At 47.7% G+C, this 14,321-nt stretch overlaps 1 protein-coding gene and 1 non-coding gene across 5 annotated transcripts in view; both read left to right on the top strand.

Moving 5' to 3' along the window:
* CHD8 (chromodomain helicase DNA binding protein 8) overlaps positions 1 to 11,896 on the top strand; it is a 65,256-nt gene extending 53,360 nt beyond the window's left edge. For 3 of the 4 annotated variants that reach the window (XM_060281830.1, XM_035134708.2, XM_035134709.2), the window contains exons 33-38: positions 890 to 1,038; positions 3,083 to 3,334; positions 5,010 to 5,117; positions 5,227 to 5,406; positions 6,794 to 6,916; positions 8,271 to 11,895. In XM_060281830.1, the coding sequence (XP_060137813.1) occupies positions 890 to 1,038; positions 3,083 to 3,334; positions 5,010 to 5,117; positions 5,227 to 5,406; positions 6,794 to 6,916; positions 8,271 to 8,759 (1,301 nt within the window). In that variant the 3' untranslated portion in view covers positions 8,760 to 11,895. Of the gene's footprint in view, positions 1 to 889; positions 1,039 to 3,082; positions 3,335 to 5,009; positions 5,118 to 5,226; positions 5,407 to 6,793; positions 6,917 to 8,270 lie in introns of all 4 variants that reach the window. The other variant, XM_035134710.2, reaches the window with a different exon arrangement.
* LOC118095938 (small nucleolar RNA U6-53/MBII-28) lies at positions 3,420 to 3,523 on the top strand. Its single transcript, XR_004693851.2, has one exon. It is a non-coding gene; the product is annotated as a small nucleolar RNA U6-53/MBII-28 (small nucleolar RNA).
* Positions 11,897 to 14,321: the final 2,425 nt, after the last annotated feature.

Raw genomic sequence — 14,321 nt, 5'->3', positions numbered from 1 at the left:
TTTTCCCAAGGGGTTTTCTTCCCCCACCCCTTACACTCTTCCCACCTCCCCTTTTCTCCTCTGACCTTTCCGCTGGAAGATGTAAATCCCCACCTGTTCTTCCATTGTGGAAATCAAGATGGGTGTACAGAAGGGTCCCAAGTGGTCTCCTGTTTAGGCACAGACTCAGACCAGCAAAGGTGACTTCTTGTTTGCGCTCAGACCCATGCCCTTTCAGAAACGATTGCACACCACAGTCGCCCTGCACGCGTCCTTCCTAGGGCGTTACGGCGTGTCGGAATTTTCTACCCTCAAATTTCCAAAACGAGGGGTGCTAAAAATTGGGAAACACAACTCGGGAATTCAAAAGATATTTTGGTTAAATGAAGGTAATTTAGTTTTGCTTGGAAAGTAAAGTGTGTGTGAATCATTATAAATGATTGCCAATAATGTAACTCACAGTTACATTATTAAAATTATTTTTATTACCACCTGAGATCTTCAGAAGGTCAAATTAACATTCTTTGGTTTTCCAAAAGCAGTTTTATGTGCTTCTTCATCAAATGCAGGCATACCAAGCTAAATGTTGTCCGGTCACAAAAATAATAGCATTTGAATTCCCCACACCCCAAAACATATTTGAAAGACCCCTCGCTAAGGAAATTTGCAAAGGTTGCGTTTATCCCCCTAAAATGGCATGCCTTGCTAGGCGGTGGCCCCATGCATTTTCATTCCAGCTATTGCACCATCTCCTCTAGGTAAAAAGTGTCCCCATCTTCAGGCAGCACAAAACAACAACAATCAGGTTTTGTGTATGTTGACATCTCTGCCCGTTTTCACTATGTGTTTCTCCATGGCGGCCCCTCTCAGGCTCTTTCTCCCCCTCCCTCCCGGTCTTCTTCCCTGCCAGGCGAAGAGGCCTCTTGCGGCGGGAAACTGTTTGAGGAGGAAGAGTCGTCGCTTCTCTCTCTGCCCACCTCCCACGAGGGCAACTCTCCGCAGCCCAGCGCCTCTGACCTGCTGTTACAGGAGCGCCAGCGGGCCCACGAGTGGCCAAAGGTAACAGATTGAGCAGAGGGAGGTGGTTTGTGGCTCTGTAAGTTGTGCTGGAGTGGGGGGCAAACTCCAACTAAGTGCATCCCGAATTGGATCGCCAGGGGTCCAGGGCCTACGGATGGGGGAATCTCAGGCCGAAAAGCCAAGCTGTACAGGACTCCAGGCCCCTCTTCTCTGGCCCGTGGGGACTCTTCCCCAGCTCACATCCTCTTTTAAGTGTATTTTCCCTGGCTGGAATGTGTCTTTTTTGGACTCTAGCAACGTTTTCCTGCTTGCCCGGCTGAAGAAATCAGAGTGGGGGGGGGAGTTGAGGGGATGTAGGAACTAGCATAGGGTAAGAAGGCTAGTCCAACCCCCTGAAATGCAAGAATATGTCACTGTCCCTCGTGGGGATTGAACCTGCAACCTTGGTGTTACCAGCACCACACTCTAACCAACTGAACTATCCGGTCACGGCCGTTGCCGTGTCGTTTTTTAGGCTATTGGAAGTGGACCAGTCAGTGGAAAAGTGTCTTAACTGAATGCTCGCACATCTTTTTCAGTGGTTACCAGTTCAAAGCACTGGTATTTGTCTTTTTAAAACCTTATGCCAGGAGTGGGGAACCTTTCATCCTCCCAGATGTTGCTAAACTACAACTCTGCCCCAACAAGCATGGCTAGTGGCCCAGAGAGTGTAGTTCAGCAACATCTGGCAGGCCAAAGTTTCCCCACACCTGCCCTACACGACTTAGGGTCAGGGTACCAAAAGGAACACCTGCCTCTGTCCCAGCTTGTCCATGTGAAGGAGAAAACTCAAAAGTGGCATTTTCTCGAAGACTCTATTTTCTCGGTTGTTTTTATCTTAGTATAACTGTGTGAACTTGCACTAACCCTTCCCAGTGGGGGGCGGGAAACACTCAGTTTAAAGATAATAACCATAGCAACCAGGACTCTGGCGCCCTGGAGGAATGCAAGAAATCAGCTAGGCATTGCAGTTACATTTAATCTTAAACTATTGAATAAGGGTGGACTGAACAATGTAGACAGCTAATGAATGAAGATGTTGATGAATGCATGCTTACTAAAGAAAATCTGAAGAAGTGTGCATGCACACAAAAGGTCATACCAATGACAAACTTAGTTGGTCTCTAAGGTGCTACTGGAGGGGGGAATTTTTTGTTTGTTTGTTTCGACTACATCAGACTAACACGGCTACCTACCTGTAACTATGCTTACTAAAGAATTATTCTTCATTGTCCTTAAGTTCGGTAATATATTATTAAAATGAGAAAGTTGGGGAGCGCAATTCAGAGGAATGAAAAGATTGCTAATTGGCTTAGATTTGTTGAAGTGCGTTGTAACTGCTATAGAATGCAATCTTGTGACCATATGATTGGCCAGTAGTAATCACATATGTAGCGCAGAATTGTACAAGAGTGTTGCTTATTTGTACCATATTGCAGTTGTCTTCTCATTTTTTAGGAAACTGTCTCTGTTTCCACTTGTAGCAACAAAGGCCTAGTTTTCACTTAAAGCCCGTGTTTGTTTGGCATTGCATTGGGGGCCCCCAGTCAGCAGACCTCTTTTTAAAACCTTTGTTTCGTGAACCTGAGTCTGAGATGCAGCAACTGGTTACAAGAGAGAGGGGCCTTCTTAGTGGTGGCACCCCAGTTTCTCAAATTCTATCCCCGGCTAAGCAGATTTGGTTCCTTTCAGCACGGCTCGTACACAGCCCTCCCAAGTCTGCCAGTGCCTAATAATCTGCCATTCTCCAGAAGCTGCTCTAAGGTTGTGAAAGAAACCGATACTTGCATAGTTCCTGTAAGAAATAATTATCCACAGACTGATCCCAGAGCGGATTGCGAAGATCAGCAACGAGGCACAATAAGAAAATACAGCTCAGTAATAAGAAATGGGCTTCTGTCCCCCCCAAAAGGGGAAGGGAGGGGGTTTGGGATGACCCAGTTTCCAGATGGAGGAGTGCCAAAGTGAACCTGGAGGATGTGCTCTGCCTAGTTGGGTCTCTGTGGTCAGTACTAACGGCCTCTTGTTCTCTTCCTTCTGCCAGGACCGAGTGCTCATCAACCGCATCGACTTGGTATGTCAAGCCGTGCTCTCTGGGAAATGGCCGACAGCACAGCAGGGCCAGGTGGGATCCTGCCTCATGCAGGGAGAAGGCCTCCCACGCCTACACGGGGAGTACACCAGCTCTCCCATCCCCCACATCTGCCCCCTGGCGTCGCAGGAAGAAGGGGCCGCCTCCTTCACCCGCCTCCGGCACAGCGGGCAAGAGAAGGAGTTTACCGTGCAGATCAAAGATGTGAGTGACAGCCAGGCTGATGGTGGCAGAGCAGTCATTGTCCGTCCCCCTGATGTTCAGGCTGGCGACATATGCCAGGGAGGTTTGCCTGTGACGACTTGCCATGCTAATACCGAATCTCCCCCGAGCAGAGCCGAGGCTTTGGTCCGGAGATGGATGAAGCAATTTTGCTTTTTTGCACTGAGGCACCTCCGTTGTACAGCCTTAAAAAAAAAAAAAACTTGGTTAAGGGTCAGTGGAATGAAAGAGAAGTGAAATATTGAAATTGGATTTTTTTTTAAAAAAAAAAGGTAAACAGAGATGCTTTGCCAACCTAGTGCTCTCCAGATGTTGGTCTACAGCGGTGTTTCCTAAACTGGTCTACAGCTGTTTTGGGACTACAATTCCCACCATCCTTGACCATTGGTCTTGCTAGCTAGGGATGATGGGAGTTGTAGTCCAACAACAGCAAGTTTGGGAAACACTGGTCTACAACAACTCCCATTCTCTGTGACCTGGTGGGAGTTGCTTTTCAGCAGCATCTGGGAGGGCACCCGGTTGGGGAAGCTCCTTTAGGGAAGCAGGCCTTGCTATTGCCCTGGTCTCTGCCTTGGACTTCATGCTATTTTCGCCTTAGTTTTCCGCTTGAAAAAGGAGCTATTTTCAGTCTCTTCCCAGGGGTTTTGCCAAGACTGAAGATGTAGCCAAGCCCTCCTTTGCAGTCCGGATATGACAAACGCAGGAGGGGTTTTTATGGTTGATTTCACAATATACGAGACTGAAATGGCCGGTTTTCTTCATACTTAATATTTTTGGGGAGGTGTGTCAATTCCCTCTGATCTAATGCTCAAAGGTACTCCATTTTAGGGAAGCATCAGCGGAGAAAGCAAGGGAGAAATAGCCTTGCTTTCTGTTGAGGCTCAGTGTAGATGGGGATTTTGACTGGTGGGTGGAAGTACTTCCTGTAATCAAAGAATTAAAGAGTTGGAAGGGACCCTGGGGCTCATCTAGTCCAACCCCCTGCAATGCTGGAATATACAGCTGTCTCATACAGGGATCCCAGTTCTTACAAGGTTGCTTACAGGCTACGTTGAAACGCATTAGTAAGATTACAGTCGCAAAGTATAAGAAGCATCAGGATCCTTCCCACAATTGGCCAGGAGATAGGGATGGAGGAGGCAGTCTGCAGTAAGAGTAAGCTATGAGGTTGTCGTTGCCTGCCTCCCTTTTCCTTAAAGCAGATTTACAGGTGAAACTCGGAAAATTAGAATATCGTCGAAAAGTGCATTTATTTCAGTAATGCAGCTTAAAAGTTGAAACCAATATATGAGATAGATGCATGACATGCAAAGCAAGATATGTCAAGCCTTTATTTGTTGTAATTGTAATTATTTGTCATTAGGAGGGTCAATTATAAATGGAATGTAATTAATGAAATGTAATAGCAATGTTTATTTTTGATTATTTTTATATTATTGTAACTATTTGTTTTATTACTGTGGGATTTCCAAAAGAAAGCATTTATAAAAATTAAAATTAAAATAAAAAGTTGCATTACTGAAATAAATGCACTTTCTGCCGATATTCTAATTTTCCGAGTTTCACCTGTAGTCCCATCCCTGCCCCCATCGCAAGTGCCGCCCTTTGGTCAAAAGCATTTCACCATCCTTGGCCTAACCTCTCGTGCTGTCCCTAGGAAGAGGGAATCAAGCTGACCTTCCAGAAGCACAAGCTGGTCCCCAACGGCACTATGCGCGACCGTCCCGCTCTCACTCAGAAGAAGAGCAGCAAGAAGATGGTGGAGGTAAGAGATGGGAGCCTCTGCAGTCCAGAGCACGGGGAGTGGAGGGAAATGCTTTGGTGGGGCAACCTCCCTTTTTCATTCCTGTCTTACCATCTCTCTCGGGTCTCAGCTGGAGCTGCAGTGTCTGGAGGCACTGAGAGGCCCCGATATCGACCTCGAGGCCCGTATCCCTGTGGTGAACAAGACGGACGGGAAGCTGTTAGTGGGTGACGCAGCCCCCCGGCGAGCTGACCTTGAGGTGTGGCTGCAGGCCCACCCAGAGTACGCTGTCGACCCTCGCTTTTTGGCGGTGAGTGTTTGCAGACCCACCTCCTCTCCTGCTTCCGGGCTTTTCAGACCTGCATGTTCCCTGCCCCAGTGAACAAGGGAGGGGCCCCCTAGCTGAGTGGGAGGGCATCTGCCTTGCATACAGAAGTCTCAGGTTCAGGCCCCAGCATTTCCAGGTAGAGAGCTCCCCTGTCTTGAAATCCTGGGCAGCCGCTGCCAATTAGTATGGATAGTACTGAACTGGAGGAACCCAGTGGTCCCTGGTAAAAGGCAGCTTCCTATGTTCCCATTTGTTCCACACTCAACATAGATTTCTGTCCCCAAGAGCGGCATGGCAGTGGTAAGAAACAAAAAGTACCATTGATAAAAGCAACAAGTTCAATAGCAGTAGGTATTTTAAATACATGGTAAAATCAAAGAGGATTTTCATCAATGAAAGAATGCTTTCATTAACAGTTCTTAAAAGCCGGTGCCCAAATGATAGCACTAAGAACTCCAGGAACATAGCAAGCTTCTGCCTTTTACCAGGTCCAGACCCTTGCTCCATCTCATTCAGCATTGTCTACACTGACTGGCAGCAGCTCTCCAGGGTTTCAGACAGGAGTTTCTCCCAGCCCTACCTGGGGATACCGAGGATTGAAGCTGGCACCTTTTGCTTTGCAGCTGAACTATGGCCCTAGGTAGGCCTCCTTGGATGTTAACCTTCTCGAAAACCTTTTCATTCCACCTTCGGGTGCCAGGTCCCCAAGTCAACATCTGGGATGTCCATTTCCTGTTTCCTTGGCTGGGATATTTACTCACTTATTACAGTTGTACCTTGGAAGCCAAACGGAATCCGTTCCGGAAGTCAGTTCGACTTCCAAAACGTTTGATAACCAAGGCGCAACTTCCGGTTAGCCACGTCAGACGTTCAGCTTCTAAAGAAAGTTCGCAAACCGGAACATTCGCTTCCAGGTTTGTGGTGTTTGGGAGCCAAAATGTTTGACTTGCAAGGCGTTTGGCTTCCAAGGTACGACTGTATTATCATTTATATCTTCTAATAATCTCAGGGTAGCACAAGTGGCTGCTCTCTCCCTCGCTCCCATTTTATCCTCACGGCGACCTTTTTTAGCTAGGTTGAGACGTTAAGACTGTCCCGATGATCATGGATTTGAACTCCTCGAGATTTCCCTGTTGATCCAAGTAATTTGTGCTCTCTCTGCCTCTGGATTATTGCTTCCTGTCAGCATAGGGGATCCTAGTACAGATTACGATGCCCTATTTCTGATAGCAATTTGTAGAAGAGAGCCTGATTTTGTACAAAACAACTGCAACAAACCTTTTCTGGATCTCTAGGGTTCAGAGACACATGGTCCACCCTTGCACCACGGGACAGCGACTAACTCTTATCTCTCTTTGCCTCTCGCCAGTACATGGAGGAACGGCGGAAGCACAGGTGGCCTCGCTTTCCCAAGCCTGTTCCGATAGAGCCGGCCTGCCTGATGGGTCTGGAGCGGATGCAGGCAGCCAGCATCTCTGCTAACGGCAAGAAGGTGATTAGACCGCAGGCGTTCCCTTTCGCTCTTTGCAGTTGCCCAGCCAGCTTCTTGAGCCAAGCAAAACAAGTTGCTGATTCGCGAAGCTTTCGGCATATGCGGTGCAATCGCAACTTGGGCATGTTTATGCAGTTGAAATCACACAAATGCCACAGAAGGCGGCGAGCTTAAAAGCACTTTTTGCACAGGCGTGGAAGTAGCTTTTAAGCTCTCCACCTTGCTTACCAGAGATACTCTGGAATGCTTGGGGGGCAGTGCCCGCTCGGCGCAGAACTCCAGGAAGGTAAGGTTGCTTATATAGGTGTGAGTATACACAGTTTTGTGTATATGCACTACCCCCTGAACCTGACCCTCATGCAAGACACTGTCATACTGCACTTGCAAGAGCCAAAAACAAATGTGTATGGGTGAATTAAACTCCTTTCTATATTATTTATTTGTGCATGCATGCATGCAGTTTTTGGTCACATTTGATTAGACTTGTTTTCATACATTCATCCTCTCCTCTCTGATTATTCATGGACTTCCCAACCTATCTTTCCTTGACATCCTACCTTACCCTCTTGGTTTGCTACAACTCCTTGGAATTCCCCCTTTCCCCCTCTATTCTTAACTCTATGTTTTGTTTGATAGTGCTCATAAATCAATCCCTGCTTGTAGATTTATATTTATATTTATACCACTCTGTTTTAAATACCTTTCTAGTTGTTCTCACTCACTTATCACTGACTTTCTGTATTTCTTTGGCCGCCATAATGGCAAGTTCAGCATACTCTATTCATTGCCCTTTCTTTCCACATTTGCCCTTTCTTTCCACATTTTAGCATATAATAGCCTTGCTGCTTCTCTCGCGTAAAGGAAGAGATTTTTTTGCATTATCTGGAATTTCCTGTCCTATTATAGCTAGCAAAAAAGGCTTCTGGTTTCTTTCTATAGCCGTTCGGTAATAATATGAGGCCAACATATAGTCCAGAGAGATAACGATTGATCTCTTGAAACACGGTCACTTAAAATTGAGCTTCCCTGTACTCTCAGTTTTGAGTCTTGATTTTTATTTGCTGTTAAAAATGGCAGCTGAAGAAACTCACGCCCTTCACAGTTTTCCTTTATGGTTTTATGAGAAATTTTGCATTCTCCCTGGTGATCTGTATGCCCTACAAATGGCACACATGAAGACAATTTGAGGCAGACAATAAAGATGGGAGGGAAGGCCTACTAGATTTTTTCCTCCAATCATAGAACTGTGAAGATTCTAGAACATAGAATCATAGAACTGTGGAGTTGGAAGGGAGGCAAAAGCCCCCCTAGTCCACCTCCCTGCAACGCAGTGTTCTCTTTTCCTTCTCCCTAGAGCTTCCTGCCCGATCCCACCATGAACCGCCTCCTTCCCGGACCAGTTGGGGCCGAGAGTGCCCAGAAGCGGGGCCGCCAGACCCCCATGGAGTTTTCCAACATGATGGCTCTGATGGGTGCCGGACGGGTCCAGCTGGGCGCCGCGGGGCCCCTCTCCTTGCACCATGCCCACTTCCAGGCCAGCACGGCACACGGCTCTCCCTTACAGTACATGCCCTTTTCGACTGCCGCCTCAGCCTCTGCCGCCTCTTCCTCCGCTGCCGCAGCCCTGCTTCACCCCGGCTTGGGCCACCCCGGCTACGCCACAGGTGCCTTGCACCTGGGCCACCCGCAGCCCGTGGACGACGACGACGAGGAAGACGAGATGGACGACTTGTCTCAGGGCTACGCCAGCTCGGAGCGGGACTTCTCCTTGCTCGACGACGACCCCATGATGCCGGCCAACTCCGACTCCAGCGAGGACGGCGATGAGGAGGGCGACGACTGAGCATTTTTCGTGCCCACAAATGGGCAGGACGCAAAACAGGGTCCAGTTGGCTGGGACTTAGCCGTCTCCTCAATGTTGAATTTGGCAGGCCCAGGGACAGGCCAGTTGGGTTCTCCCTCGTTCCGACACACACGTGGCTTGCGGGAAGGGCAAAAAACAAGAGGTTCCTTCCAGCCCGGGAAGGTCCGGTTAGGCAACCGCTCTCCTTGCGTGGCTTACTGTTTTTCTTTTTTAAAAAAAAAATATGGCTGTTGGTTTGGTTGGCGAGCCCTGCCGGCATTTGGTATCCATTGTGAAACTGTTCTTGTGAGCTGCAGTCTTGATCTGCCTGGGCAGCAAGACCACAGCGGGGGCCCTGTGTCTAGTCGAGACGATCTGGGTATAGTTAGCAGCTCCTCTTCTCCCCCTGCCCCACTCCCTTTTGGCTCTCCCCCCACAGCCTGTTCCATTTCTCTCCTGCCCTTCCCTCCCTCCCTCCCACCCCAGGTTCCTGTGCTGTAACATAAATGCGAAAAGAGGGTGGGGCCTCCCCCTTTCTCTCCGTCCCCCTGTCTCCATGTGGGTGGGGTTTATATTTATAAATATGTAATATGTCTTGTGTAATATGGCCGAGGCTGTGGGGTTGAACTTGTGGGGGAGTCGAGTCACGGAGGGTGGGTTTATGGGGGGGTGGGGTGGCAAGGGGCTGTGGGGGGAAGAGAAGGTAGAGCTTCCTGTAGCTGGATTTCTCCTTTTTTTCTTTCATTTTTTAATAAAAGGAACAAAATGCACACATACACACACACACGGGAGAGAAAAAAACCAATTCTACCCCCCATCCTACTCCTCCATGCTGTTGTATCAATTGCATAAAAATCTTCCTGAGAATTGGAACGTGCATCTGTGTTGTCTGGTGTGTCTTTCTCTCTCTTTCTCACCAGGGTTGGGGGCATGGTGGTGGCAGTGACTTCGTCCTTGCAAGTAAAGAGTCATGTGAAGTCCAAGTAAAGACTTAGGATCTAGACAGTGCCCCCCCCCACACTTCCTAAGAGGTAGCATATCTGTTTGGGACAACTCATACCTGTTTTAGTAGCAGAACTCATGCTTTGTACACCAAAGGTCCCAAGTTCAGTCAAAGTCTGGGAGAAGGAAGATCCTCTTTCAAACCCGGGGAAAGTGCTGTCAGGCAGTGTACAATACTGAGCTAGACTGCCCAGTAGTCTGATTCGGTGTAAGTTAGCCACCTGTGTTGTAACAACTTCATACCCTCAAACTCTCCCTACCATCAATTCAGGCTGCAATTTTTGGGCATGCTTTCCGGGCAATAATGTCCACTGTGTCCTTCAGCACATGTCCTTAGGAGCATTCTTCATAGTGCCCTGTTTTTGCTCTGATCCTGAAATGCCTACCTTCCATCAGAAGGGCCACAGCTCAGCGGAGGAGCATCTGCTTTGCGTGTAGAAAGTCCCAGGTTCAATTGCCTACATCTCCAAGGGGGGTTGAGAGAGATCTCTGCTGGAACCCCTGAAGACCCACTGCCAGTCAGCGTCGACAATATCGAGCTTGATGGTCCCGTGGTCTGACTCAGTACGACTTCCTGTGTTCCAATAGATGGACTGTAGCTCTCCCACTGAGAATTGGAATTGTAAAGTTTTTTGGAGAGGGACCCTGAGGGTCATCTAGTTCAACACCCTGCAGTGCAGGAATATGCAGCTGTCCCATACGGGGATTGAACCTGCAGCCGTGGCATTGGCAGCAGCACACTGAGCTATCCAGGCTGCTTCTCCCTTTAAAAAATGGAAATGCTGCAAGGATGATTTCTCAGCCAAGCAATTTTCCCATGCTGCCTGTTCCTTTTTTGCAAGTTGCTGTAAGGTGAGAAGTTGAGGCACTTAGAGGCACGCTACCTCTTGACAGCTGTGGTAAAACAAAGCTATCATGGCTAAAAGTGTGAGTCTTCCATATATCTGATCCTCTTTGAAACTTTAGCTGTCAAATGTGATGCTGGTTTGTTTGGAACAACGGCTTGGGTTCAAGACAGAATATTTATCCATCCCTCTTTTCGCTGGCTACCTGCATCAGTTCAGGCATGAAGCACCTTGAAAGAAGGGACCCAGAGCCAAAACGGACTTCCTAAAGAGAAATAAAGGTGCTTTGACATACAATTGTGGTTCCTTATGCAACAGCAAGGTCACAGTGAATGTGTTTCTGGAGATAGGATGGGGCGCTCTGCAGAGGTACAAAAACCTATTTGGAAATGTATCGCTTGACAACTATGGGCTTTGAAGAGAATAAGGTTTGCCTTATTCTACCAAACTACCGTAGATTTCCTTCTGTTCCAGTGCTTCACTGTTTCCAACAGCCAGCTACATGTCTACAGTTCAGCAGGTGGTGTGCTCAGCCATTTGAGCCCAGGATCTCACATGTAGAGTCCAAATATTATGGTTGATAGTTGTTGCTCATTACTGGTTCAATCCCTGGCATCTCCAAGTAGGGCTGGGGAAAAGACCCCCCATCTGAAATCATGGAGAGAACCTGACAGTCGCTATATAGGCAGTGGTGGAGAGCTGCCTTAGTAGGGCAGCTAGCTTTGACGTTAACACTTTCTTTTCTCACCCTGCCCCCCCCCAAAAGCCCTACTCTGCCTTTAAGAGCTAGCATAACACTTCTAACAGAATGAGCTAGAGGTGCTTCAAAGTTCAAGCAGCAAATACATTGTTTGGTGATTTCGTTTGCTGAAAAATGAGGTGCCAGCATTCATAGCTTGATAAAAATGCTGTGGGTGCCAGAACAGGTGCCATGGACAAAAAAATTGTGGCACTTCGTACGATTGAGTACCATCTCTCACACACTAAGCACTGGCTTTTAATGGACAAAGGAGTGTGAGGGACAGGGGATACCGGGAGGTCCCTCCCATCTTAAGTACCAGCTCATCGACAAGCGCTGGGGAAAGCAGGGAGAGTTCCGCCTCAAGCAGAGACTCAGGAAGTGGTGACCGAGGCTCCGGCAAGGTAGCGGAGCCCATGCACAAGGTGGGACAGGAAGGGGGGAGCAAGGGGGGAAGGCCGATCCCGCCGACCCCGGAATTACGCAAGAAACGTGGGAGGAGATTAGGTCTTCCCAAACTTCTTTGCTGGAAGAAAACACGCCAACCTCCATTCGGAGGTACTGACACCTGACTGACAACATGTATACTGTATACTGTAAATAATCAGCACTTAATAAAAGCCTAAAAGGACAATGCTGTGAGGAGTCGTTACTCTAGAGTAGCCGCATCTGCATCTCTGACAGAGTGTTTTAAGAATTTTAAGGTCTCCAATATAGAATAAATATTTATAAATGCACAAATATCTATAAACCATATGTCTGAAATAGTACAGGAGAGCAACCCTGAAGCCATTTTGACTCTCGATGACCTCAAATATTCCTCTGATATAAGGGAGGCAAATGGGGCTTACAAATCCTGTTTTAACAGCATATTTTTGTGTGAATAGGGTGAGCCTGTGACCTGGATTCAGGAACTAAAAGTATTAACCACAAGAGAATGGCCAGGTAATGCAATCAGCAACCATTATCGGGTATCCTGGCAGAAAGGATTTCTGCTGTAGACCAGCTTCCTATGCTGGATAGATGTATGATTTTGGGGTGTTCTTTGGACAATGTCAAAAACCTTTAAAGGTTCCTGCACACTTTTGTTCAGGGTCTCCCTCCTTGGAAGGAGGGGAGGGAACTGTTGCAACAGAAAAATATCCACCTTGTTTTCCACTGGATCCTGCCTCCATCCATTCTTCTCTGACCAATCACAGACTTGAGGGACTGAAGAGCCCCATGAGGAATTGGGCAGCAAAAGCCAAACCCCAGTTTTTACATCAGGAGCAGCATTATTGCTGTGGGTGTGCTTGTAGCCAATTTTTATCTAGGCTAGGGCCTAATCATCCGCCAAAACCAGAGCACAACCTCCTTTTTTCTTTCACAACACATGCTGAGATGGAACATGGCAAGCTTTTCGTCAAGTGGCCATATGCTCTTGTGCATAGACTTAATTTTACTTCTGTTTTTGTCATACTCTTATTTTGAGGGCAAATTTTTGTTTTGAAGAACTGTCCCGTGGGTGTCTTGACCATCAGCTCTGTCAACTGCAGCTAACAGCTTGAGCTTTTCCTGGGCTAGTAGTGCTGGCAGCTTTTTGGACACTGTTGACAGAATTTTCTTGAAGAGAAATTATAGGCTAAGTCTTCCAGTGGTAGAAACTTTGGCCCTGATTTCATTTGGGTACCATTGGTTTTGGCTGGAAAAAAATCAAGGTCTTACATATACATTAGGAAGAATTTCCTGACAGTAAGAGCTGTTCGACAGTGGGATTTGCTGCCAAGGAGTGTGGTGGAGGCTCCTTTGGAGGTCTTTAAGCAGAGGCTTGACAGCCATATGTCAGGAATGCTTTGATAGTGTTTCCTGCTTGGCGGAGGGGGGGGGGAGATTGGACTGGGTGGCCCTTGTGGTCTCTTCCAACAACTCTATGATTCTATATAATAAATGTTCATCAATGTACCAAGCAGATACGTACACAAATGTACTGTATAAACCACATGTGTGAAGCAGCCACGATGACGCAACTGGACAGCAAATGAGGTTAACCGGGCGTATACTACGTATTTGGAATGCTGAGCGCTCGGTTGTGCTCCTGCGCATGCGCTCTTCCGGCCAAATGGCCAGCTGATGGGACCTGAAACCCGCGCGGTGATTTGATTGTGTCAAGCTGATCAGAGAGCCACGAAAATTTAGTAAGCCATCTCGCTGTCTGGATATGGAACTTCCGGGTTCACATGAGAGAAGCCATTTTTAAGCAGCGCCCCGCGAGAGGAAATGGTAGCCGCTCATAGGAAGCAGTGGAGAAATTCAGAATTTCGCCGTAGTCTTAGTTGCGGGACACAAGAAGCCCAGAACCCATGGCCCGCATAGCTCTTGCCTTACTTACCTCTCGGCTTGCAAAAGAGTGGCAGGCGACGGACCCTGCAGTGCAGTCTACTTTTAATATTACAGGTTATTCTAGCCAAAAGGTCACCGATTGTGACACCCCGTAAGTTTGCAGCAAAATTAAGTTTTAGCAGCGGCTTCTCTACAGGACCCCAGTTCCAGCACTCGGTCGCGTTTGAGAAACCTTCAGCTTCATTGGCTTGTAGGGAAACTTGATGGAATTTATAAACTGTTATTTAAAATATAATGAATGGATCGTTCGGGGCGGGGGAAAGACCCGAGTTATGGAAGAGTAGGAGCTCGTCTTGGCTTCCGCCTTTTGGCGTTTGTTTGTGTTGGGTAGAGGGGTTGGATAGGGAAGTTGCTGCTGTCCCAATCATAGCTACAGTACAGCAAAATCCTAAAATAATCCATTGCTATCTGTAGGTAGCAAGGAAGGTTGTGGGAAGTCATATCGACCTCGGAAGTTCAAGCAGATGTGTCACTTTAAAATCTATATCTATTCTAAGAGATCCGAGAGGAGCAACATGGGCGGGGCTCGGGAAAGGCTCACGCGGCCTCCGCTACTAAGATAGAGGGGCGGAGGGAGGGAGCGAGCAGCTCCCTTGG

Source organism: Zootoca vivipara, chromosome 13 (genome assembly GCF_963506605.1).
Source record: "Zootoca vivipara chromosome 13, rZooViv1.1, whole genome shotgun sequence".
Taxonomy (NCBI): domain Eukaryota; kingdom Metazoa; phylum Chordata; class Lepidosauria; order Squamata; family Lacertidae; genus Zootoca; species Zootoca vivipara.
Note: the sequence above shows the minus strand (reverse complement) of the source record. Positions and strands in the feature narration are given on the sequence as shown.